Source organism: Bos mutus, chromosome X (genome assembly GCF_027580195.1).
Source record: "Bos mutus isolate GX-2022 chromosome X, NWIPB_WYAK_1.1, whole genome shotgun sequence".
In the NCBI taxonomy this organism is placed as follows: domain Eukaryota; kingdom Metazoa; phylum Chordata; class Mammalia; order Artiodactyla; family Bovidae; genus Bos; species Bos mutus.
This window is the reverse complement of record NC_091646.1, coordinates 33,699,399-33,722,943: the sequence shown is the minus strand read 5'-3', so window position 1 is coordinate 33,722,943 and position 23,545 is coordinate 33,699,399. Positions and strand designations below refer to the sequence as shown.

The window sequence follows — 23,545 nt, the reverse complement described above, 5'->3', positions numbered from 1 at the left end:
CCGCGATGCCCGGGAACATGCGCGCGGCCGCCGTGAACCCCCACTTGAGGGTACTTCTTTCAACTCTAGGAACATAACGTCCTTCACAGTTACGGCAAAGCCTCGGGCAAGAGCTCTACGCCCAAGATGGCCAGCCGGAAGCTGGGTTCTCGCGCCGATGTGGCGAAGCCCCATTCGCCAGCTGGCTGCCCGCGGTTGGGAGCCCAGCCGCCTTCTCGGTCTGCGCATGTGCTCAGCTCCCACCGCACGCAGGCGCAGAGCATCGCTACATCTATGGTCCGGAAGTCTGATAGAGCGTCTACGCGCCCTCGCCTGGACTCTATGGTTCCTACGCGTGAAGATAGGCTGTCTATATAAGACCTGCGCAGGCGTGGGAGCGCCTCTTTCCCTTTGGCACGGTGAGTAGTCGCGGGCTCTGGTTTTGGCTGTGCTCTTGCCATTTCTGTCTCCTAGTTTAATACCTGTGTTCGACTTCTTTTCTGACTTTGTTTCATTGTAGCCACTGAAGATCCTGGTGTCGCCATGGGCCGCCGCCCCGCCCGGTGGTGAGTGCTACTCTATGTTTTTTCGCTGCTGGGAAGCGAGAGGGAGAGCCATTTAACCGTTAAAAGCAACAGTGGGGTGGGGTCTCCCTGGTGCGGCTTTTCTGTCCTGGGGACGGACTCTGCGTATTCCCTGAGACATTCCGGGTCACTTGAGGTCTTCCCCCATTTTGTTGTAGTGGTGGATTGACCCAATTTTGTATACAACGGCCCCAGTATAGGGTACAAGCGATGTCTACCTTGTATCCCGCTCTCTGGACTTGAAAATTCGCCAGCTTAGTTTCCTCTTGGGGCCTCTGTGTACCATTCCCGTCTTATTTCCAGGCGACGTGTGATGTGGGCGCCTCGGATGCCAAGGGCAATCCCGGAAAAGTGGTTTCAGCTGCCTCGGCCCTACAGGGGGCGCCAGGAGCCCTTCACATGGCTTGGAGGCGAACTTAATGCCACGTGCTCCAAGGTCCATTTAGGTGGATGGGTTGAACTGTGCTATTTTATATTTAAACCGAGAAAGTGCGTTTCAGAATGTGAGCCTTAAAGCAACGTTTAAAGCAACAGGATCGAGGATGGTATTTTATTTTTTAATCTCCTGTCATGGGTAACTTGAGTTTTGGCTACATCTTGCTTTAGCGCCCATTTCCAGTAAATGAGACCAAGCTTGGAGATTAACATGTGTCAAGCTCTCAGCGTGCATGTTGTAGAGCTCGTTTATGAACCCTGGCTAACCTGAGTCGTTTTCCCTGCAGTTACCGGTATTGTAAGAACAAGCCGTACCCAAAGTCTCGCTTCTGCCGAGGTGTCCCTGGTAAGTAGGGGCAAAGCTCCCAAACTGGTTTGGGCCCGGTGACCTAGTTGCTCATGGAACTCCCACACTAAGCAAGGTTGTCTTGTCTTTTTTTCCAGATGCTAAGATTCGCATCTTCGACTTGGGGCGTAAGAAGGCCAAAGTGGATGAGTTCCCACTCTGTGGCCACATGGTGTCAGATGAGTATGAGCAGCTCTCCTCTGAAGGTGAGGCAGGCTTCCTTGTCAATGCTGCCCGGTTCCTTGTGTGTGCGCCCCCCCCACCCCAGCCAAACCTGGAAGTCACTGCACTGAAATGACCAGCTTATTAATCACAAGTGCCCAATCATTAGCCTCTTTGCTAAACTCATCCCACCAAGACAGAGAGCCATGGTTAATGCTTCTGTGGCATTTTGTCTTCCCATAGCCCTGGAGGCTGCCCGTATTTGTGCCAACAAGTACATGGTGAAAAGCTGTGGCAAAGATGGTTTTCACATCCGAGTGCGGCTCCACCCCTTCCATGTCATCCGCATCAACAAGATGTTGTCTTGTGCTGGAGCTGATAGGTGAGCTGGATCCTGAGACCTGTACTTTGGGCTTGATGATTTTGATCAACCAGGGCAGAGAGGTGGCCCCATAGAGATTGACCCACAGCAAAGCCAGGCCAAAGGGCTAGTAAGTGGACCTCAGTGGACACTGAACAACCCAGAGTCCAGAAAGAAGCTCAAAAGGCATCATGGCTCTGGGCAACATAGAGCAAGTTGCTCATGTGGGAATAGCTTCTATTTGCACCTGATGACATAATCTGCAAGCAAGCAGGTGGCTGGGGTAGTCATAGGTCAGTTGGCTTTCAGAGGAGCCCAATGGCACCTTGCAGGGACTCTAGCTAGTCTGTTTTTTGGTTCTCTTCTTCGCAGCCAATTAAGCCGACTGTGCTCTTTTCCCTATGGGGGCCCAGTGTGCAATGGCTGCAGATAGCAGCCTCCTTGGTAGTGTATGCAACCTGTTGCCTGTACAGGTTGCCCTAAGGGACCTTGGAGACAACTCTTTCTAGTGGGCATTCATGACTGGCCTGCTGTTTCCCAATCTAGACTCCAGACAGGTATGCGCGGTGCCTTTGGAAAGCCCCAGGGCACAGTGGCCAGGGTCCACATTGGCCAGGTCATAATGTCCATCCGCACCAAGCTGCAGAACAAGGAACATGTGATTGAAGCCCTCCGCCGGGCCAAGTTCAAGTTCCCTGGCCGCCAGAAGGTAAGGAGCATTGCAGCCTGGGTCTCCCCTTTGCTCCTGGCCTCAGGGCCCATGACTCAGTTGTTTGTCTCTCTGTAGATCCACATCTCTAAGAAGTGGGGATTTACCAAGTTCAACGCGGATGAATTTGAGAACATGGTGGCAGAAAAGCGACTCATCCCAGACGGCTGTGGGGTCAAATACATCCCTAATCGTGGTCCCCTGGACAAATGGCGGGCCCTGCACTCATGAGCATCAGTGCTGTCCCCTCCTTAATCATGCTCACCAATAAATGCTATTTCCTGTCCATCTGTCTTTGCATCTAGATTCATGGGGGGGTGGGGAACTGGAAGCCCCAAGGGTCACTGTCATTTCAGAAGACTGACAAGCCGGCCAGTTGACAGTAAGGCCAGTGAGGTACATGCCTTGACCCCAGGCAGTAGGTTCTGAAGTCCCCACACCTGTACGTGGAGCACTGAGAAGCACACACTCTGGATCATGGAAAAGGGCTTGTGGTCTAATGTTGGCCTCAGGCTGCTGTGGAACCTCACCAGACACAGCCCTGGAGGTGGGGTCGTCCAGTAAGCCCTAGAGTAAACATCTGTCCTGGGCCTAACTGCCTTTTCTTGGGTTTAGAGTTGTTGACAGACCTTGTTGCCATCCCCCATTCTAAGCCTAGCTCACCACCCCTTATAGGACTTAATTCCCAGGGCCACCACACCTGACATCAAGTTGCTAAGGTGGAAATGTTTAGTCTCTTAAGTTCAGTCTGACTCTTGTGACCTTGGAGGCTGTAGCCTGCCAGGCTCCTCTGTCCATGGGATCTCCCAGGCAAAAATACTGGAGGGGGTTGCCATGTCCTCCTCCAGAAGCTATTACCCCTCCAGTGGATTTTCCCAACCCAGGGATCAGACCCAGGTCTCCTGCATTGCAGGCAGATTCTTGACAAGATGAGCCACCCTTGTACCTCAACTAGATATTTCTAAATCACAGATAATTCACAATACAATGGCTCTGATGTCCAGATTTTTAACGAGGTCTGTTTTCTGGAAAAGGAAGGTGGGGAAGAGCTCTGTGCTGACAACACAGTAAATGGGGTCATTTAGTTAACTTTTGTTGTGTGTCCTTTTACCCCGTGAAGTCGTGTCCAACTCTTTGTGACCCCATGGACTATAGCCTACCAGGTTCCTCCATGGGATTTTCCAGGCAAGAATACTGGAGTGGGTTGTTATTTCCTCCTCCAGGAGATCGTCCCAACCCAGGGATTGAACCCAGGTCTCCCACATTGTAGGCAGCTTTACCATCTGAGCCACCAGGGAAGTCTTTACCCCCGTAGGACCACACATTTACAAAATATCTATAATGGTTGCATGATAACTGGTTTCTGTAGATACTTTGTGTGCATCTATAGCCTTGGCGACTTCTAGGCAGTGCTTGACCATACCCTGAATGGTAGGGGCCAAACTGCACTGTGGTTCTGAACATGGACTTGATCAGAGGTGTTATGGGATCTGGTTAAGTTACAATGAGTTTGACCGCTTGCTGTTTTCTTAACGTGTGTATGTCTGTGTATGAACTGCTGATCTCTACCCTTGTATCTCCTGTTGTTTTCTAGTTTGTGTGTGTGTGTGTGTGTGTGTGTGTGTGTGTATATAAACTGCTGATCTCTACCCTTGTATCTCCTGGGGTCTTAATACTGTTTCCTAGGAGTCTTGTGTATGTTAAAGATGGCCTTTTGGCATGTCTGCTACACACATGTAATGTCTGTGTCATCTGGCTTTCTGTTCTTGGAGTGGATGGTTTTGTCAGGATAAAATCCTTTGATCTGTTGTGATTCCCTTCTCTTAGCCCTGCCCTTGAGCCAAGATCACCTCTACTGAGCCCCCTCACCCCCTAACCCAGCCTTTTGTCCTCATTCTTGACACTACCCAGGGGACAAGTGGCATGGGTCCAGCCCCAGGGCCCCACCTGCCTTTTCCACCTTCTGATGCCAGGCAGGCACAGGCCCGACCAGAGGACAAACCCAAAGCGAAGGCACACAGAGGGGTGGCACCAGGGCAGGCTGGGAGCAGGGCAGGGCTTTGAGTCCAGAAGACAGGACAGTCCTCACTTTGGGGCAGCAGGTTAGTTTCAGGCCACCAGGTGGTTTCAGGCCACCAGGCCCAGCTGGGGGGCTAGGAGGGGCAGCAGCAGTGACAGCCATAGAGTGGCCAGGCAGGGGGGCTGGACCCCATGCACTGCCCAGTTCAGCGCCAGGTCCACCTCCACAGGGTAGTGGTCACTGATGTTGAGAGCCTGGGGGCGGGCAGAGGGGAGACAAAGCATCAGTCTCAGGCCCGAGGGGCTTCCCGGGGAGCCCACTGCGGCCTCACCACTGCTTTACCTCCTGCTCAGTGAGCCCAAAGCTCTGGGGGAAGTCGAAGGCGGCCGCGCCACGCAGCAGGCTCTGGAGGTGCTCCCCGTGGAGCACGATGCGGTCATAGGTGCAGTGGGTGCTGGCCCGCACTGTAGTGTCCACGCCGTCGGCGATGGCCCAGTGGAAGCCAGCCTGAGTCCGAAGAACTAGGTCATCCAGGCGCTTTTTGGTCAGCGACGTGCAGTCAGCATTGAAGTCCCCGAGCAGGATCACATCCTGGAGATGCAGGCAGCCATCAGGCCCTGCCGCCTGGCTGCCCTGGCCCTCCTCCCTCCCACAGAATCGGCCCAGCCCTACCTTGGTCTGCCAGCGCCCGGAAGCATCCAGAAACACGTCATACAGGGCATTCAGCTCCGTCTCCACAGCCTTTGGAGTGGTGTGCAGTGGGACCAGCACGAGGCTGGGAAGAACTGCAAGACCCCAGGGACACAGGGCTCCCAGCCACTCCTGGCCCTCCCCAGCCCGGTCCTTGCTGGGTGACCGAGCCCCGCCACCTCCCTGGAAGAACCCTCCAGACCCCACTTACTGCTCCCCCATAGCGGGACCACCCTTCTACCCCCTCCTCTTACCCTTGCTGCGTAAAGAGAACCAGCACACAAAGGGCTCCCGGGTAAAGAGATCATCCTGATCATCGTACATGTAGGAGTCCCGGACCTCTGCCTCATGTGACCTGGTGGACCAGGGACAAGAAGCGGTGGCCCCATGTCACTGCTCTTGGTCTGCAACTGCCAATATCAGAGCTGGCACTCAGGGAGGGGGGCCTGCCACCAGCAGCTCATTTTATGGAAGCACAGCCTTCCAGCCCTTCTTTCTAGAACTTCTTTTAGATTGAGCTAGAATTCACTTACCATAAAGGCACCTTGTTTAACATGCACAGTTCAGTGGCAATGCACAAAGTTGTGCAACCATCACCACCATCAATTTCAGAATATTCTTAGCATGTCAAAGAAACATCACTCATGAGCAGTCTCTGTTCCCCTCCCTTTCAGCCCCTGATCTGTTTTCCATCTCTGCTGAACACGTCATGTGAATGAAATCAAATAATACGTAGTATTCTGTGACTGGTTCTTTCCCTTAGCACATGTGTCTCAGCTTCATCCGGGCTGCAGCGTGGCTGAGACTTCCTCCCTTCTTAGGCCAAATGATACTCCACTGTGTGGAGAGACCACCTTTCATTTACCCATTCATCGGGTGATGGACACTCAGATCAATTTCCACTCTGAGATGGTTAGGAGCGGGGCTGGTGTATGGGCAGGGCTCTGTTCCCCCATCATTTTGGACTGAGTTCTAGATATTATATAATTTCATCTATATAGAGGAGCAGGTCTCCATCTCCAACTGCCACCCTTGCCCTCTCAATCCTGACCCCCTCAGGCTGTCCTCCCAGGGATTGAGGGCTGTTTCCAGAAACTGTGTCTGCCCAGGACTCAAGACAGTTCCCCAGGGAGCTGCAACCAGTCACTCCCAAAGAGGGGGCCACCCTCGCCCTGAGCCCCAGTGGCTTCTGCAGGGGGGAGGCATGGGGTGCCCACATCTATGCTTCGGGAAGGAAGGTGTCCTGCTGGAGGGAAACATGGGCACCAAAGCTATCTGGGGTAGAGGATGGGAAGACCCAGGGATAAAACCTCTGATGAGAAGTACAATGTGAAGGTGAGGGCCACCCTTGGGGCTACTACACGGCACCAAGCGTCCAGGCCTCCTCGGTCTCCGTCTGTGCTCACCGGTAGAGATACACGTACTTCTCCTTGTATGTGCTGCGCCCCAGCAGGAGGCTGCTGTGGGAGGCGTAGGGCCCAGAGTCACCAAATCTGCCAGGAAAGGGGACCTGGGGTCAGCGACCCTGAGGCTCTCAGTGGGGGGCCCTCTGTTAAGACCCACAGAGCCCTCCTCACCGATTGAGTTCTCGAAGTAAGAGGGGGATGGCAGTGTCAGAAGAGTCCACCACCTCCTGCAGCACCATGATGTCACAGCGAGCCAGAATCTGCAGGAAACCAGGAAGGCTAGTCCGACTCAGGGCCAGCTGCCCAGGGAGAAGGGTGGTCTCTCTGGGGACCAGGCAGTGGCGTGGCCATGAGTGTCATAACACGCTGGCTGCAGACCCAAGAGAGCTATGAGGCTAGAAAAGCCCTGGGAGAAGATGGAATGCCATTGCCATCAACACTGCACCCATTTCACGGAGGAGGAGACTGAGGCCGACAGGGAAGGAAGGTGCTGCTCCACATTGCCACACCATGTCTCCTGATGTCCCCCTCTTCTCTGGGACATGCCCCTGGTCAGACAGGGCTAGGGGTTTTGGGTCATGGTCCTCAGGGGCCCAGCTTCCCTGCAGGGATGAACTGACCTTCACTACGGTGTCGAGCACAGGTTCCCTGGCCACCTTGGCAAGTGTCAGCCGCTGCGCATTGAAGGCACAGATGCGAAAGGTCTCAGCCCCACTGGCCAGGAGGAGGAGCAAGAGCAGAGCATGGCCGTGTATGGCCTTCTGGAACCCTCCAGAGGAATGCAGGTTGCCTCAGGTTCAGGTCCCAGTTGCGCACAGTTCTAGTCACAGAAGGACATGGTAATATGCAACAGAGAAAGTGATGCTCATCCTGCTACCCAGAACCAGCTTCCCTGTGCTGCCACCATCACACATGTCCTACCTTTCTTCCCTGAGGACACCTTCCAACATCAGCATGTATGTTGGAAGCTCTTTTTCAGCTTGTTCTTTTTCATTGGGATCAAATACACATAGCATCGAGTTTACCATCTGAACTATTTTTAAGTGCACAGTTCAGTGGCGTGAAGCACCTTCACCTTGTTGTGCAACCATCCCCACCATCCATCCCCAGAACTTCATCATCTCCCCAAACTGAAACTCTGTCCCCATTAAACAATAACCCTCCTTCCCTCCCCCAGCCCATGCCCCCCACCATCCTTACTTTCTGTTTCTAGGAATCTGGCTCCTCTAGGCAACTCATGCAAGTGGAGTCATACAGTAGCTGTCTGTTTGTGACTGTTTGATTTCACTGACCATACTGTCCTCATTTCATCCATGATGTAGCAGGTCTCAGAATGATCTTTTGAAATTCTAAATAACATTCCACTGGATGGATGGAGCACATTTTATCTATTCACCTATCCATAGACACTGGGTTGCTTCCACCTTTTGGCTACTGTCAATGATGCTATTGGGAACACGACTCTACAAATATCTCTTCAAGCTCCTACTTTCAATCCTCTTCATTAAGTACCCAGAAGTGAAATTGCTGGATCATGTAGATTCAAGGGATTAGATCTGATAGACAGAGTGCCTGAAGAACTATGGATGGAGGTTCATAACATTGTACAAGAGACGGTGATCAAAACCATCCCCAAGAAAAAGAAATGCAAAAAGGCAAAATGTTTGTCTGAGGAGGCCTTACAAATAGCTGTGAAAAGAAGAAAAGGGAAAGGCAAAGGAGAAAAGGAAAAATATACCCATCTGAACGCAGAGTTCCAAAGAATAGCAAGGAGAGATAAGAAAGCCTTCCTCAGTGATCAATGCTAAGAAATAGAGGAAAACAATAGAATGGGAAAGACTAGAGATCTCTTCAAGAAAATTAGAGATACCAAGGGAACATTTCCTGCAAAGATGGGCACAATAGAGGACAGAAATGGTATGGACCTAACAGAAGCAGAAAATATTAAGAAGAGGTGGCAAGAATACACAGGAAAACTATACAAAAAAGATCTTAAAGACCCAGATAACCATGATGGTATGATCACTCACCTAGAGCCAGACATCCTGGAGTCCAAAGTCAAGTGGGCCTTAGGAAGCATCACTAAAAACAAAGCTAGTGGAGGTGATAGAATTCCAGGTGAGCTATTTCCAATCCTAAAAGATGATGCTGTGAAAGTGCTGCACTCAAAATGCCAGTAAATTTGAAAAACTCAGCAGTGGCCACAGGACTGGAAAAGGTCAGTTTTCAGTTTTCATTCCAATACCAAAGAATGTGCACACTACCACACAATTGCACTCATTTGTCATGCTAGCAAGGTCATGCTCAAAATCCTCCAAACTAGGCTTCAACAGTACATGAACTGAGAACTTACAGATATACAAGCTGGATTTAGAAAAGGCAGAGGAATCAGATATCAAATTGCCAACATCCATTGGGTCACAGAAAAAGCAGAATTCCAGAAAAATATCTATTCCTGCTTCACTGACTATGCTAAAGCCTGTGACTATGTGGATCACAACAAAGTGTGGAAAATTCTTATTTTGGAGAATTCTTAAAGAGATGGGAATATCAGACCACCTTACCTGCCTGCTGAGAAATCTGTGTGCAGGTCAAGAAGCAACAGTTAGAACCGGACATGGAACAATGGACTGGTTCCAGATTGGGAAAGGAGTATGGCAAGGCTGTATATTGTCACCCTACTTATGTAACTTTTATGCAGAGTGCATCATACAAAACGCTGGGCTGGATGAAGCACAAACTGGAATCAAGATTTCCAGGAGAAATGTCAATAACCTCAGATATGCAGATGACACCACCCTAATGGCAGAAAGCGAAGAGGAACTAAAGAGCTTCTTCATGAAAGTGAAAGAGGAGAGTGAAAAGCTGGCTTAAAACTCAGCATTCAAAAAATTAAGATCACGGCATCTGGTCCCATCACTTCATGGCAAATAGATGGGGAAACATGGAAATGGTGACAGATTTTATTTTCTCGGGCTCCAAAATCACTGCAGATGGTGACTGAAGCCATAAAATTCAAAGACACTTGCTCCTTGGAAGAAAAGCTAAGACCAACCTAGACAGCATATTAAAAAGCAGAGACATTACTTTGCCAACAAAGGTCAGTCTAGTCAAAGCTATGGTTTTTTGAGTAGTCATGTACCGATGTGAGAGTTGAACCATAAAGAAGGTTGAGTACTGAAGAATTGATGCTTTTGAACTGTGGTGTTGGAGAAGACTCTTGAGAGTCCCTTTGACTGCAAGGAGATCATACCAGTCAATCCTTAAGGAAATCAGTCCTAAATATTCATTGGAAGGACTGATGCTGAAGCCGAAGCTCCAATACTTTGGCCACCTCATGTAAAGAGTCGACTCATTGGAAAAGACCCTGATGCTGGGAAAGCTTGAAGGCAGGAGGAGAAGGGGACGACAGAGGATGAGATGGCTGGATGGCATCACTGACTCAACAGACATGAGTTTGTTTGAGCAAGCTCTGAGAGATAGTGAAGGACAGGGAAGCCTGGTATGCTGCAGACCATAGGATTGCAAAGAGTTGAACATGACTGAGCAACAACAACAAAATGGTAATTCTCTCTTTTTTTTTTTTTTTTTGAGGAATGTCATACTATTTTCCACAGTGGCTGCCTCATCTTCCATTCCCACCAGCAGCACACCAGGGTTCAACCTTAGAGTTGATTCTACCTTTTCACCACCATCAGCAACCAGGAGGACCATCATTGTGCATTTCTTTCTCCCCAGCTGCCAGACATGATCTTTAAGACAAACTCCCAGCAGTATAATTGCTGGATTCAAGTTAGCCAGAGTCGTCTTCTTCTCTGCAGCCAAAGCCCACTTCCTGCTGGTGTCACCCTCACACAGCCATGTCAGTCCGTCTACTTCCCTCTGCCGGCTTTTCTCTGTTGCTTCTGTGACCTTCCTCCCTGGGCTCACTTTCTCCCTGGCTGGGTCCCCTGCCTGTTTCTCTCTAGCCACCTGCTAGAGTCACTCATGCTAGTTTGGGCTCCTTCCCCAGTGCCTATTCTGGGATGCCCATGGGTCTTTAGGCAGCCCTGGGCAGGCAAGGGCAAGCTTGGAGGCTCTGGGGCCACAGGCTCCCAGGAGGGCGTAGGGCAAGAAGAACTAGACAGTTTCTCCCCTCGGGGCTTCCCTGATAGCTCAGTTGGTAAAGAATCTGCCTGCAATGCAGAAGACCCTGGTTCGATCCCAGGATCGGGAAGATCCACTGGAGAAGGGATAGGCTACCCATGCCAGTATTCTGGAGAATGCTAGGAGAATTCCATGGACTACCATGGGGTCACAAAGAATCGGACACAACTGAGCGACTTCACTTTCACTTTGGCCTCAGCCCAAAGCTGGGTCTGGTCTCCCAATACCAGCCCTGAGCCCCAGCCCTGGAATTCTCTTCCCGTCTGGCCTTCCCAGGCTGGGCCCACTTTCTCCCTTCCCCTCCGGCCAGAGGGCGCCCATACCTGCGCAGACCAGGTCGTCTCTACAACTTTCTGTGCTGTGGGCTGATCGCGACAGCCCCCAGGGAATCGCAGCGCCGACCAAGACGGAAGGAGACAGCAGAGGAAGACGCCGCCAACAGGCTGACAACCCCGTCGAGGCCGGTTAGCCGGCCTCACCCTTCCGGCGGGCGGGCGCGGCCCTGGCTCCGCCTCGGCGGCGGAAGGGAGGGCAGCCCGCAGGCCTGGGAAGCGCTGACCCGGCCGCCCGCCTTCTCAGCAGACTCCGCCTTCCCCTCCCGCGAGGGACCGGGCGCCGCCGGCGGCGGAGGCTCTGAGGCGCCGGGCGAGCCGTGACTCAGAGCCGGTCCTGGGCCCGACCTGGAGCTCCTGGTGCACCGAGGGGAGCCCCGCGGCGAGCCTGGGCGCCCCCCAACCGCCCCACCCCCCCAGGACAAGAGCCTTCTCTTCAAGTCCTCGGGCCGCGCACTCCTAGGTTCTCTGCATGGCCGCAGGCGAGCGGACGCAGGAACGCGCAGTGTAGGTGGAGCCCAGGGCAGACCGCGAGGAGAGTCCCCGTGGGGGTCGCTGCTGGGACAAGTGGGCGACTCGCGCGGGTTCTGCGGCCCGGCGGTGGGTCCTCACTGGCTGTTTTGTAGTGCGGTCTTCCCCGCAACTACCCACTCATGGATTGGGGGTGGTGATGAGCAGAAGGTTTGAGCATTTTTAAATTTTTTGGCCTCGCCACACCTTGCAGGTACTTATTTCCCGGACCAAGGACGGAACCTGCGCCGAGTCCTAACCACTGGACCGCCAAGAAATTGCTGGGGAAATGTTTTTTAAATACATGAAGTCATGCTGTGCTTTAAAAAATAAAAAATAAAAATATTACTGCTTAAGGAATACAGGGACTCCAAGGGACTCTCAAGAGTCTTCTCCAACACCACAGTTTAAAAAAGCATCAATTCTTCCGCGCTCAGCTTTCTTTATAGTCCAACTCTCACATGCATACATGATTACTGGAAAAACCACAGGTTTGACTAGACGGATCTTTATTGGCAAAGGAATGTCTCTGCTTTTTAATATGCTGTCTAGGTTGGTCATTGCTTTTCTTCCAAGGAGCAAGTGTCTTTTAATTTCATGGCTGCAATCACCATCTGCAGGAATTTTGGAGCCTAAGAAAATAAAGTCTGTCACTGTTTCCATTGTTTCCCCATCTATTTGCCATTTAGTGATGGGACCGGATGCCATGATTTGAGTATTTTGAATGCTGAGTTTTAAGCCAGCTTTTTCACTCTCTTCTTTCACCTTTATCAAGAGGTTCTTTATTTCTTCTTCGCTTTCTGGCATTAGGTGTGGTGTCATCTGCATATCTGAGGTTATTGATATTTCTTGATTCCAGCTTGTGCTTCATCCAGCCTGGTATTTCACATGATGTACTCTGCATAAAAGTTAAATAAATGGGGTAACAATATACAGCTTTGACATACTCCTTTCCCAGTTTGGAACCCGTCCATTGTTCCATGTCCTGTTCTAATTGTTGCTTCTCGATGTGCATACATATTTTTCAGGAGGCAGGTCAGATGGTCTAGTATTCCCATCTCTTGAAGAATTTTCCACAGTTTGTTGTTGTGATCCACGCAGTCAAAGGCTTTGGTGTAGTCAATAAAGCAGAAGTTGATGTTTTTCCGGAACTCTCTTGCTTTTTGTATGATCCCATCAGATGGACATTTGATCTCTGGTTCCTCTCCCTTTTCTAAACCATGCTTAAACATCTGGAAGTTCTCAGTTCATGTACTGTTGAAGCCTCACTTGGAGAATTTTGAGCATTACTTTGCTAGCATGTGAGATGAGTGCAGTTGTGCGGTAGTTCGAACATTCTTTGCCATAGCCTTTCTTTTGGACTGGAATGAAAACTGATCTTTTCCAGTCCTGTGGCCACTGCTGAGTTTTCCAAATTTGCTGGCATATTGAGTGCAGCACTTTCACAGCATCATCTTTTAGGACTGGAAATAGCTCACCTGGAATTCCATCACCTCCACTAGCTTTGTTCGTAGTGATGCTTTCTAAGGCCCACTGGACTTCACATTTCAGGATATCTGGCTCTAGGTGAGTGATCATACCATCGTGGTTATCTGGGTCATTAAGATCTTTTTTGTATAGTTCTTCTGTGTATTCTTGCCACCTCTTCTTAATACCTTCTGCTTCTGTTAGGTCCATACCATTTCTGTCCTCTATTGTGCCCATCTTGGCAGGAAATGTTCCCTTGGTATCTTTAATTTTCTTGAAGGGATCTCTAGTCTTTCCCATTCTATTGTTTTCCTCTATTCCTTTGCATTGATCACTAAGGAAGGCTTTCTTATCTCTCCTTGCTATTCTTTGGAACTCTGCATTCAGATGGGTATATCTTTCCTTTTCTCCTTTGCCTTTTGCCTCTCTTCTTTTCTCAGCTATTTCTAAGGCCTCCTCAGACAAGTATTTTGCCTTTTTGCATTTCTTTTTCTTGGGGATGGTCTTAATCCCTGCCTCCTGTACAATGTCACAAGCCTCCGTCCATAGTTCTTCAGGCACTCTATCAGATCTAATCCCTTGAATCTATTGTCACTTCCACTGTACAATTGTAAGGGATTTGATGTAGGTCCTACCTGATTGGTCTAATGGTTTTCCCTACTTTCTTCAATTTAAGTCTGAATTTTGAAGTGTATGTAGATAATTATGTAAAATTACGTAGTGTAATAACATTACATATGGTACATTCATAAAATAATCTATATAATAAAAATGCTACAAAGTAGTTAATTCCATGTTAGATGAAATTAATGAAAATAAAGGGGACGGAGAAGGCGATGGCACCCCACTCCAGTACTCTTGCCTGGAAAATCCCATGGATGGAGGAGCCTGGTAGGCTGCAGTCCATGGGGTCGTGAAAAGTCAGACACCACTGAGCGACTTCACTTTCACTTTTCACTTTCACGCATTGGAGAAGGAAACGGCAACCCACTCCAGTGTTCTTGCCTGGAGAATCCCAGGGACGGGGTAGCCTGGTGGGCTGCCGTCTCAGGGGTCCCACAGAGTCGGACACGACTGAAGCGACTTAGCAGCAGCAGCAGGCCTTGTGGAACTTTCAGCTCGCCTGAGACCTTATCCGTATGTGGTGATATCAGGTGGATGAAGGCAGCTTCTTAATTAATGTGTTCTTGACCTCTCACAAAAAAAGAAAAAAAAAAAAGAAAGGGGAAAAAACTAAAAGGGCTCTGCCAACCCTGACCTTGAGTGGCGTCAGATAAACGTGCCAGGCAGCACGTTAATCACGGAGACTTTTCCAAGGACGAACAAAGCAGACAAAAGGGAAGTGGACTTGGAAGGGGGGGCGGGGCTCGAGCCCCTCCTGCGCCGGAGCGTGGCGGGGCCGTGGCGTGGCGGGGCCAACCCGCCCGTGAGCCTGTCATCGCTGCCATCCAGCGGCCTGAGCGCGTTTTGCGACAGTCGGCGGTCGAGCCCGGCGCCACCGCAGTCTCGCTTTCCGGCGGGTCCGCGGAGCTCGCGGCTACCGCCGCCATCAGTCCTGGGTCCTGGGTGCGCTCCCGGTTTCTTGGTTCTGGGACGGCTGGTGGGTGGCGCGAGAGCGAGGCCGGGGCTGGGCCCGGTTCAGGCCCGACCTGCGAGGTGATCTTGGTCGAGTGCCCTGTCGCGCCGGGCTGTGGCGCCCGTCCGTGGGCCTGTTTAGTGACTCGGCTCCCGAGCGGTTGAGGACGTAGACCTAGAGCGGCCCCTATAGGCTTGCCACAGGGCAAGGGGAGCGCCGGGCCGCTGGGGCTGTGGCGGAAGCTGGGTCGCGGGGGAGATGCCCCTCCACGTGAAATGGCCGTTCCCCGCGGTGCCGCCGCTCACCTGGACCCTGGCCAGCAGCGTCGTCATGGGCCTGGTGGGCACCTACAGCTGCTTCTGGACCAGTGAGTGGGCCCACAGCCGAGGCAGGGTCGGCCGCGTGGCTCCACGCCCAGCCAGAGTTGGGGTTCGGGGCGCTGGCAGGGGCTGGCTTGGTAGGGGGGAGCCCTGGGCCCCTGGGGAAAGAAGCCAAGATCCCTACCCTGCCCGTCTCCCCTCAGAGTGCATGAACCACCTCACCGTCCACAACAAGGAGGTGCTGTACGAGCTCATCGAGAACCGAGGCCCAGCCACACCCCTCATCACGGTCTCCAATCACCAGTCGTGCATGGATGACCCTCATCTCTGGGGTACACGGGCCAGCGTGCTCGGCTTGGGGAGGCAAGGAGGGAACCTGGGTCAGGGCCAAACAAGCAGAACAAACTCACAGGGCTCTTTGCCCAGCCCTGACACTCCTGTTTAAGGGGTGTCCTGCCCCAGGGATGAAAGTTTATTTTGTGGCCCCTTCAGCATTCTCCTAGGCAGTGTGATTGGGAGAGGGCCTCTGGAATTTGGGGGAAGTGAGATGACCACAGGGCAAGGTCTGACAGCTACTTTACTCTGAGCTATCAGGCCTGCGGGATCCTCCATTCTTTAAACTGTTGATGGTTCGGAAGAGCCTTGGGAATAAATCTGAGGAGCATAGGGTGTCCTGTCAAGGAAGCTCTGGGCTAGGGGCTAGAAGACCTGTGTTCTGGTTCCGGCTTTGCCCCAGACTGGGTTTGTAGCCTTCGACCAGCCTCACTGGGGAGTCTAGAAGTTCTGCTGTGCTGACTTCACAGGGAGTTGCTTAGCTCCAATAACCCAGGTGGCTGGCTACAGGGGTGTCCAGAGCTCCCACTGCTGGACGAGGACAGGGAGCTCATGGGGAGCCGTGTGGTCAATTCAGTCTTTCAGAGCACACACTTGCTGCTGGGCAGAAGATGGCCTGTAGGGTGCCAGAGGCAGATCCCAGGGACCAGGAGGAAGGTTTTAGTGCCATCCAGTCACCTGGACCAGGGTGGTGGCAGTGACAGTGGAGGAATAGTTAAAAGGATGTGCTGTGTGTGCATGCTTAGTCACTTCAGTCTTGTCTGACTCTTTGCGACCCCATGGACTGCAGTGCACCAGGCTCCTCTGTCCATGGGATTCTCTAGGCAAGAATACTGGAGTGGGTTGTCATGCCCTCTTCCAGGGGATCTTCCCCACCCAGGGATCGAACTCCCATCTCCTGCATTGCAAGTGGATTCTTTAATGCTGAGTCAGCAGGGATGGGCAGCATTAGCATATATCAGGGAGGTAGGCAGACCGGATGTGGTGACTACTAAGATATAGGGGGTGGAAGATGGAGGAGCCAGGAGAACTTGGGCGTTCAGCCGAAGGGTCTGGAAGATAGCTCTTTGGGCTATAGGGAAATGTCCTTGTCCCTCATTCCCTGAAACAGGGTGACAGAAAGTGGTGCCCCACTAGGTACAAGCTCAGTTGGGGCATGCAGCCTTCTCTCCTCCAGGGATCCTGAAACTCCGTCATATCTGGAACCTGAAGTTGATGCGTTGGTGAGGAGGAATGGATCCCCACGGTGGGCCCAGCAGGCCTTACCCATCTGCCCAGATTGGCCCTCCTCCTGGCCTGCTCAGGAGGTGGCCTCCAGCAGTCCAGGCAGGGCCTAGGGTGGGACCCCACTGGCCCTCCTGTGCCTCCATTCTGCATTGCCAATGCCATTAGGCAGCACGCTGGTGGGAGGAGGGTGGCAGGGAAGCAGGGTGCAGAGGAAGCCGGGGTGACTGCATCCGTCCCCACTCCAGGACCCCCACAGCTGCAGACATCTGCTTCACCAAGGAGCTGCACTCACACTTCTTCAGCTTGGGCAAGTGTGTGCCCGTGTGCCGAGGTGAGCTGCTCCTCTACGAGGGGCTGTTGGGCTGCTGGGTGCCGGGGACGCTTCTCTGACCCTTCCAGGGGCAGGGAGACTGGTGGCAGTGTCTCTGGTTCAGCTGCACTGGGAGTTGAGGGACTCCAGTGGGACAGGCCACCTGGGTGCCAGAGGCGGCTGCCTCACTCGCATGAGGCCCACCTCCATCATCTGGGAGGAGGGAGCAATGGTTTCTTGGAGAGCACCGATTTCCCTGTGAGTGTCGGAGGACTGGGTGTCCTGGGGCTCTGGCATTGGAGGTCAAGGAGACATTATCCACAGTTGCTTCTCCGGAGGCCGTTGCTAAGAGATGTACTGATGGCCATGTGGTGTCATCAGTCAGTGATGGTGGTGGCACGTGCCAGAGGCTATGAGTTTGTGAAAACAGGCTTCTGTGTCGAGTCATGTGACATGGAGTGATTACTTCGCACCTCTTGAAAGTTTCAAAAGGTCAGGGCCATTCGGATCCCCCTTCTCCAGAAAAAGGGGCTCGGAGAGAGAAAGCTGTGGGGCCAAGATCACAGGGCGAGAGGTGGCCAAGCCTGGATTCAAATCCAGCTTGCTTGTTCCTCTGGGGAAGTGGGATTTTTCCCAGCAGAGTATGAAAGGCAAGGCATCCTAGACCCAGGAAGCACGTAGCAAACCCCGGAAGGGTACGTGACCAAGGCAGAAAATGTAGGTTGCGGGCTGCCTGTGAAGCTTCTAGAACAGTCATGCTAAGAATTTGATGTGCTTTCTTGTGTGGTTAAGAGAGAGAGAGCCCCCGGGCTGCAGTGTACCTGGTGGACAGAATCGGGATTGAGTGGAGGCCGGGACCCTGGTTAGGGGCTGTCATGGTTCCTCTGGTGACAGGCCCTCTGGGGGTCACCACAGAGAGCCAGGGACCACGTGCTTTGGGCTGTGCTTTGGAGGTGGAGTTGCTAGGACTTGTTGATAGATTGCTTGTGGCCGAGGGTGGGGGGCAAGGAGAAGAAAACTCAACGATGACGCTAGGTGATGGCAGGTGCCAGGGAGCCACTGGGAGGATGGGACCAGGAACAAGCAGCAGGATGTTGAGAGACCCTGTCACCCTAGGAGGGAGCAATCCAGAGACAGTGTGATGTGCCATTCTGGAACTCTAAAAATCCTGGGAACTCTGGTGCAAACAAAGTCAGCCACACAGAAATGAGAGCATAGAGGGGGAGAGAAGAGACCAGGACAGCCCCTTACCACAGTGGAGACACAAGCCCCCAGTGCAGCAGGGAGCCAAACAGGGCTCCTGGCTATTGTGGAAGCTTCCCGTGACCCTGGAGAAGCCAATTCCCTGAACTGACAGCCATCGGAGCTGTGGGAGTGGTGGGGAGGGGCCCAGCAAGGGGGGCCACTCCTCCCAGAAGTTGGGGTATCAGGAGGAAGTAACCAGGGGGTGTTCGAGGTCAGGGGAACCTTATTGCTAGTAGTGGAAACAATAATGATGGTTTGGCTCAGTCGGAAAAGAATCTGCCTGCGATGCAGGAGATCCGGGTTCAATCCCTGCATTGGGAAGAGCCTCTGGAGAAGGAAATGGCAACCCACTCCAGTATTCTTTCCCGGAGAATCCCATGAACAGAGGAGCCTGGCAGGCTACAACCCATGGGGTCGCAAGAGTCAGACACGACTTGGCGACTAAACCATCACCATCCAATGAAAAGTTGCAGTGCCCACCCCTCAGGTCTGCAGACTTACTTACTCCCCAGAGACCCCTGCCTGGAACACTCTCTTTTTGCTGCATTTGGAGGCAACTTCATCTCCCCAAAACACAAGCAGAGGCCCCCGTGTCTTGGCAGTTGACCGTGGTATCCATCATGCGCTGCTCTGAGCGATGCTGATGCTGCTCAGGTACTCTGTCTTGAGTCTCAGTCCCTCCTTTCTGTGACCTCAGGGGCCTTCCGTGTCCACTTCTAGCCTTGTTCTTCTTTTTGACCTGTATCTACATTTTAGGGTACAATAAAAACAGCAAGTGCAGTCTTAATCCTAAGCACCTTCTGGTGAGAGAATGCGGGAAGGGACAAGCTGTCAAATGCATTGTTCGTGCAGTAAAGGCCTAACAATTGAAGCAAAGGAAGTATCCAGTATACTTTGCTTCTGTGTTCCAGAAAATTTCCTCCCCACCTCATGCTAGGACGTGAAGTATCAAAGTGATCTTGCACAAGCCATGCAAGTGAGTAGAAATAGCATTTGTAAAAGCTAAACATCCTGAAGGGTTGCTCCCCAAGCATAGAATTTTAAAATTTTGATCGCGAGCTGAAAGGCTGGTTCACACCAGTGGGTTTTTGTCAAGCAGGAGCCTGTGCCTCTGAAGCCCAGCCCTAGCAGGTCATGTGATCCCAAGTAGGGAACCTGCAGCTCTCACTCATGACACCCAGAGAAACTGCAGTGGGTGACTGCTTCCCAACTCCAGCCCCTGAGGGAGCTGCCAGGCCGTTCCCATGTGGATTGGGTTGAGACTCTTAGATCCCTATCTTGCACCTTCCAAAGACTTGGCCTTGCAAAGAACAGGTTGGAAGTCCATTTCTTAGGGCATCTGCCCAGGTAGTCTTACCATCCCTCTGTCTGTGTCTCCCTGTTTATTTTTCTTGGTCATGCCACAGGGCAAGCAAGATCTTACTTCCCTGACCAGGAATGCACCCGCACCCCCTGCAGTGGGTGGTGTGGAATCTCAGCCACTGGGCCACCAGGGAAGCCCCACTCTCCCCCTTTGTGTTGTGGCTCTCTACTCCTCACTTGATGAGGTAAGGATATTTACCCCTCTTTTTCAGCCTCCATCTTTCTCGGTCTCTGTCCACTCTCCAGACAGGCTTGACAAGCAAGGTCAAGGTTTTTACTGCGTGTGGTCACAGATTGTCCCCATGTGACTTCCAAGTCAAGAGCCAGCAGTCGTGTCTGGGTTATTGCTGACCGCTGGGCCACTTGGGGTCAGTGTCACAGTCTCGGGGCATCTCTGAGGCAGTGTTGCCAGCATTGGGGATGGCTCAGCCACAGCATTTTCCGTGTAGCAGATTTGACTTTTCCCCAACTCTCAGTGACACTGTGAGTCAAAGTCACTCGGTCGTGTCCAACTCTTTGCGACCCATGGACTATAAAGTCCATGGAATTCTCCAGGCCAGAATACTGGAGTGGGTAAGCCGTTCCCTTCTCCAGGGGAATCTTCCCAGCCCAGGGATCAAACCCAGGTCTCCCACATTGCAGGCGGATTCTTTACAAGGGCGACTCGAGTTTTCAAGGGGTGCCCTTTGAGGAAGAGGCCAGCAGGAGGGAGGGACGGCAGAGGCTGAGGACTCAGGTGAGGCTCAGAGGCCCCTGAGGGGTGCCTGTGGGAACTGGCCTGGAAGAGACCCTGGGGAAAGGCTTGCTATGCAGAACCCTGGGCCCCAGTGAGACTAGAGATCACAAATAGCCTTGCTTTGCTCCTGCAGCTTCCTCTGGGCCAGCGGCAGCCGCTGGGAGGCTTGCCCCTGGATTAGCTCGTCCCGAGGCTCCAAGAGCCCAACTGTGGAAGCGGGGGCAGGGAGGACAGTAATCGGTTTGGGGGTCCGAGAGGGCACACACTGCAGGTGTCTGACCACAGCCGGAGCTGCTCAGGGGACGCAGCTGTGCTTGGACTGACGGGCAGAAGACGGGGTCATAGATGGGTCGTAAGGAAGTAAGGGAAGTCACTCAGTTGTGGCTGACTCTTTGCGATCCCATGGACTGTAGCCCGCCAGGCTCCTCCATCCATGGAATTTTCTAGGCAAGAGTACTGGAGTGGGTTGCCATTTCCTTCTCCAGGGGATCTTCCCGACTCCGGGATCTTCCCAACCCAGGGATTGAACCCGAGTCTCCTGCGTTGCAAGCAGACGCTTTACCATCTGAGGTGTTCCGTGGACCAGGCCCTGAGGGTGAAGTGGAGGAGGGGGGTCCTGGGACAACCGAGACTGACGGAGGAGACTTTCTCATTGGCAGGAGATGGTGTCTACCAGAAGGGAATGGATTTCATTTTGGAGAAGCTCAACCACGGGGACTGGGTGCATATCTTCCCAGAAGGTCAGTGGCGCTAGCAGGATTGCAACTCGCTCGAGGATCTGGATGGGACTGCCCTCTACCTCCTCCCAGTGGCCCCTAAGCCGCAACTCCATCCTCTCTCTTGACAGGGAAAGTGAACATGAGCTCCGAGTTCCTCCGCTTCAAGTGGGGTAAGAGCCATTGGTCCTTTCTGGCTGGGTGGGACCCGGGCATGTGGGGCGGATAACTGTGATCATTGCCACAGGAGGGGGACGGGCCCAGACCAAGGCCTGCCTGGAAGAGGAGATGGCCCAGGGCAGCTGCTTTGAATGGGGTTGCAGGAAGGGCAGGAGCGGCCCTGTCCACAGGCTGGCACCAAAACGCCGCTCATGCCAATGTTTCTGCCTCTTCCCCCCGGGCAGGAATAGGTCGCCTGATTGCCGAATGTCATCTCAATCCGATCATCCTGCCCCTGTGGCATGTCGGTGAGCCTACCTCTCGGGCCACTGCTGCAGCCCAGGGAGAAGGGCTTTGCACAGTGGTCTTGTGGGGTGGGTCTCCTCTGGGTGGTCGAGGCAGGGTGCCCAGACTGCCCCGCTCCACCTCCGACACCTGCACCCTGGCTCTCTGTCTGCTGTGCCGTAGGAATGAACGACGTCCTTCCTAACAGCCCACCCTACTTCCCCCGCTTTGGGCAGGTAGGTGGGGCCACCGATCATGTCTGTCTGTCTGTCTGTCTGCCCTCTGCCCTGTGACTCCCACGCGGCACCACTGAGCCCAGATTCAAGAGGGGCTGGGCTTGCAGCAGAGGGAACAGAGTGAAGCAGAGATGATGGACGGTTTCCTGGCACCACGGCCAGGGCAAGGGGAGGATAGGGACGACTTGGGCATGGACCCCAGGACTGGCAGGGCCCTTGGATGTCACTGAGCCCAGTCACCCCATTTTAAAGAGGGAGGGTGGACCCAAGGGGGTACTCAGCATCTTAGCACTGGGGTTGTGGGCACCCCGCCCCCCGCTCCTGTCAATCCACTGGCGGCTGGTCTCCCCGCAGAAAATCACCGTGCTGATTGGCAAGCCCTTCAGTGCCAGGCCTGTGCTCGAACGGCTGCGGGCAGAGAACAAGTCAGCGGTGAGTTTCTCCCTGGGGCTGTCCTCGCCCGTCCCAGTGCCCTTGGCTTCCCCAGGCACCCCGGGTGAAGCTCCCTAAGGACTGCGTGGCAGCCCCAGTCCTTCGCCCTCAGGTGGAGATGCGCAAAGCCCTGACGGACTTCATCCAAGAGGAATTCCAGCGCCTGAAGAGCCAGGCGGAGCAGCTCCACAACCACCTGCAAGCCAGATAGGTGCCATCCCGCCTAGACCTGGGTCCAGCTGCCTTTTGGACTGGGAGGGGGGGCGAGGCCTGGGCCAGACACAGCTCTGGGACCCCTCCCAGCTCTCTCAGTGCCGCCTTTGGGTGCTGGGCTGGGGATGGACTGATGCTTGGAGCTCAGATATGGTCTTTTTGACAGATTGGTGCATAACCTTTCCAGGGTTCCCCCTCCGAGTGGGCGAGCATTGCAGCGCCTCTGGTTCTGCCACTGAAAGAAGGCTCTCAGCTGCTCCTCGCACTTGGCCACGCAGGGAGGAAAGACCTTTAGGCAGGGGCCCTGAGCTCTCTCACCTGCAAGCTGTTTGCTCCCAGAGCTGGGGACTGGAAAGAGGGCCTGATCCAGCTGGGCACTGGAAGGAGGAGCCCTGATCTCACCGCTTCCTCAGGGATAGCCATCAGCCATGTCTTTCTTCTGCCTGTGCTCCCTGCAGGCATGGGAGCCTCAGGCAGGGCCCAGCCCTGGGCTGCAAGTGGAAGAGCTGCCCTTTTCTATAAGGGGAGCCCAGTCCAATGGGGCCTAAGACCCGGACCCTCGCTGGGGCCCACTGTTCTTTCTGCCTCCCTGGCATCACTTGAATCCCCTGGTTGTCTTATAAACTATTAATAAAGGATTTGTGTTGTGCTCTTTTACCTCTGACCTCTCTGTAGGGGTGGGGCTTGGAGGTGACCCTCTGGACCAGAAGGCTGGCCCCTGAGAGCTCTGGGCACTTCAACAGCACTTAACTGGATGGGCTCTCAGTGGGCACCAGCCACTGAAGACTTCCATCCTTGTCTGAAATCCCCACGCAGCCTGACAACAGTAGGGCTTCATCTCATTCTGCAAATGGTGCAGTGTGAGGTTAATGGACTTGATTCAGAAACTAAAGTTTGCAAGGTAGGGAGAACCAAGTAGCAATTCAGTCCTCAGGCTGGTTCCCAAGGCAGAGGTGGTCTCTGAAGCTCCCAGTGAGCCGCCGCGAACTACACGTGCTGTGATGAGAAGTGGGAAGGGGGACAACTTGACTGAGTTTGGGGCTCTGGGTGGGAGAAAAGGTAGGAGGATCCAGGGTGGTGGCACTCCTGGCAGAAGGGAAATCCTCTTGAGAGAAAAGCCAGCTCTGTTTAGGGCTCCAGTTTGTCCACAGGTGGTGGTTCAGTTGTTAAGTTGTGTCTGACACTGTGACCCCATGGACTGCAGCACACTAGGCTTCCCTGTCCTTCACTGTCTCCCAGAATTTGCTC

The 23,545-nt window shown here is 53.2% G+C and overlaps 3 protein-coding genes and 1 non-coding gene across 8 annotated transcripts; 3 read left to right on the top strand and 1 right to left on the bottom strand.

Moving 5' to 3' along the window:
- The first annotated feature begins 445 nt into the window (after positions 1–445).
- Positions 446–2,862, top strand: RPL10 (ribosomal protein L10). 2 transcript variants are annotated; one of them, XM_014483087.2, is made up of 6 exons: positions 446–545; positions 1,286–1,344; positions 1,443–1,550; positions 1,750–1,888; positions 2,414–2,576; positions 2,655–2,862. In XM_014483087.2, exons 1-6 carry the CDS (start codon positions 523–525, stop codon positions 2,805–2,807), a joined length of 645 nt encoding a protein of 214 aa, XP_014338573.1. In that variant the 5' UTR covers positions 446–522; the 3' UTR covers positions 2,808–2,862. The 2 variants fall into 2 exon arrangements, with proteins under 2 accessions (XP_014338573.1, XP_070222404.1); XM_070366303.1 differs by lacking the exon at positions 2,655–2,862 and having other exon boundaries at positions 2,425–2,570.
- Positions 2,234–2,368, top strand: LOC138986547 (small nucleolar RNA SNORA70). Its single transcript, XR_011463360.1, has one exon. It is a non-coding gene; the product is annotated as a small nucleolar RNA SNORA70 (small nucleolar RNA).
- Positions 2,713–14,697, bottom strand: DNASE1L1 (deoxyribonuclease 1 like 1). The gene is given in 11 exon segments (XM_070366565.1): positions 2,713–4,850; positions 4,939–5,187; positions 5,269–5,381; positions 5,541–5,641; positions 6,693–6,779; positions 6,864–6,952; positions 7,313–7,445; positions 7,447–7,512; positions 11,318–11,471; positions 11,583–11,757; positions 14,530–14,697. Coding segments are annotated over 11 exon segments (1,482 nt in total). The 3' UTR covers positions 2,713–4,703.
- Positions 14,500–22,954, top strand: TAFAZZIN (tafazzin, phospholipid-lysophospholipid transacylase). Of its 4 annotated transcripts, none has more exons than XM_070366301.1 (11): positions 14,500–15,090; positions 15,247–15,375; positions 16,554–16,599; positions 16,849–16,934; positions 20,916–20,996; positions 21,104–21,145; positions 21,377–21,439; positions 21,600–21,652; positions 22,007–22,084; positions 22,197–22,295; positions 22,464–22,954. In XM_070366301.1, the coding sequence occupies exons 1-10, from the start codon at positions 14,982–14,984 to the stop codon at positions 22,293–22,295; spliced, it is 786 nt and encodes a 261-aa protein (XP_070222402.1). In that variant the 5' UTR covers positions 14,500–14,981; the 3' UTR covers positions 22,464–22,954. The 4 variants fall into 4 exon arrangements, with proteins under 4 accessions (XP_070222402.1, XP_005910179.1, XP_070222403.1 ...); XM_005910117.3 differs by having other exon boundaries at positions 14,502–15,090; positions 22,485–22,954; XM_070366302.1 differs by having other exon boundaries at positions 14,503–14,713; positions 22,197–22,954.
- Positions 22,955–23,545: the final 591 nt, after the last annotated feature.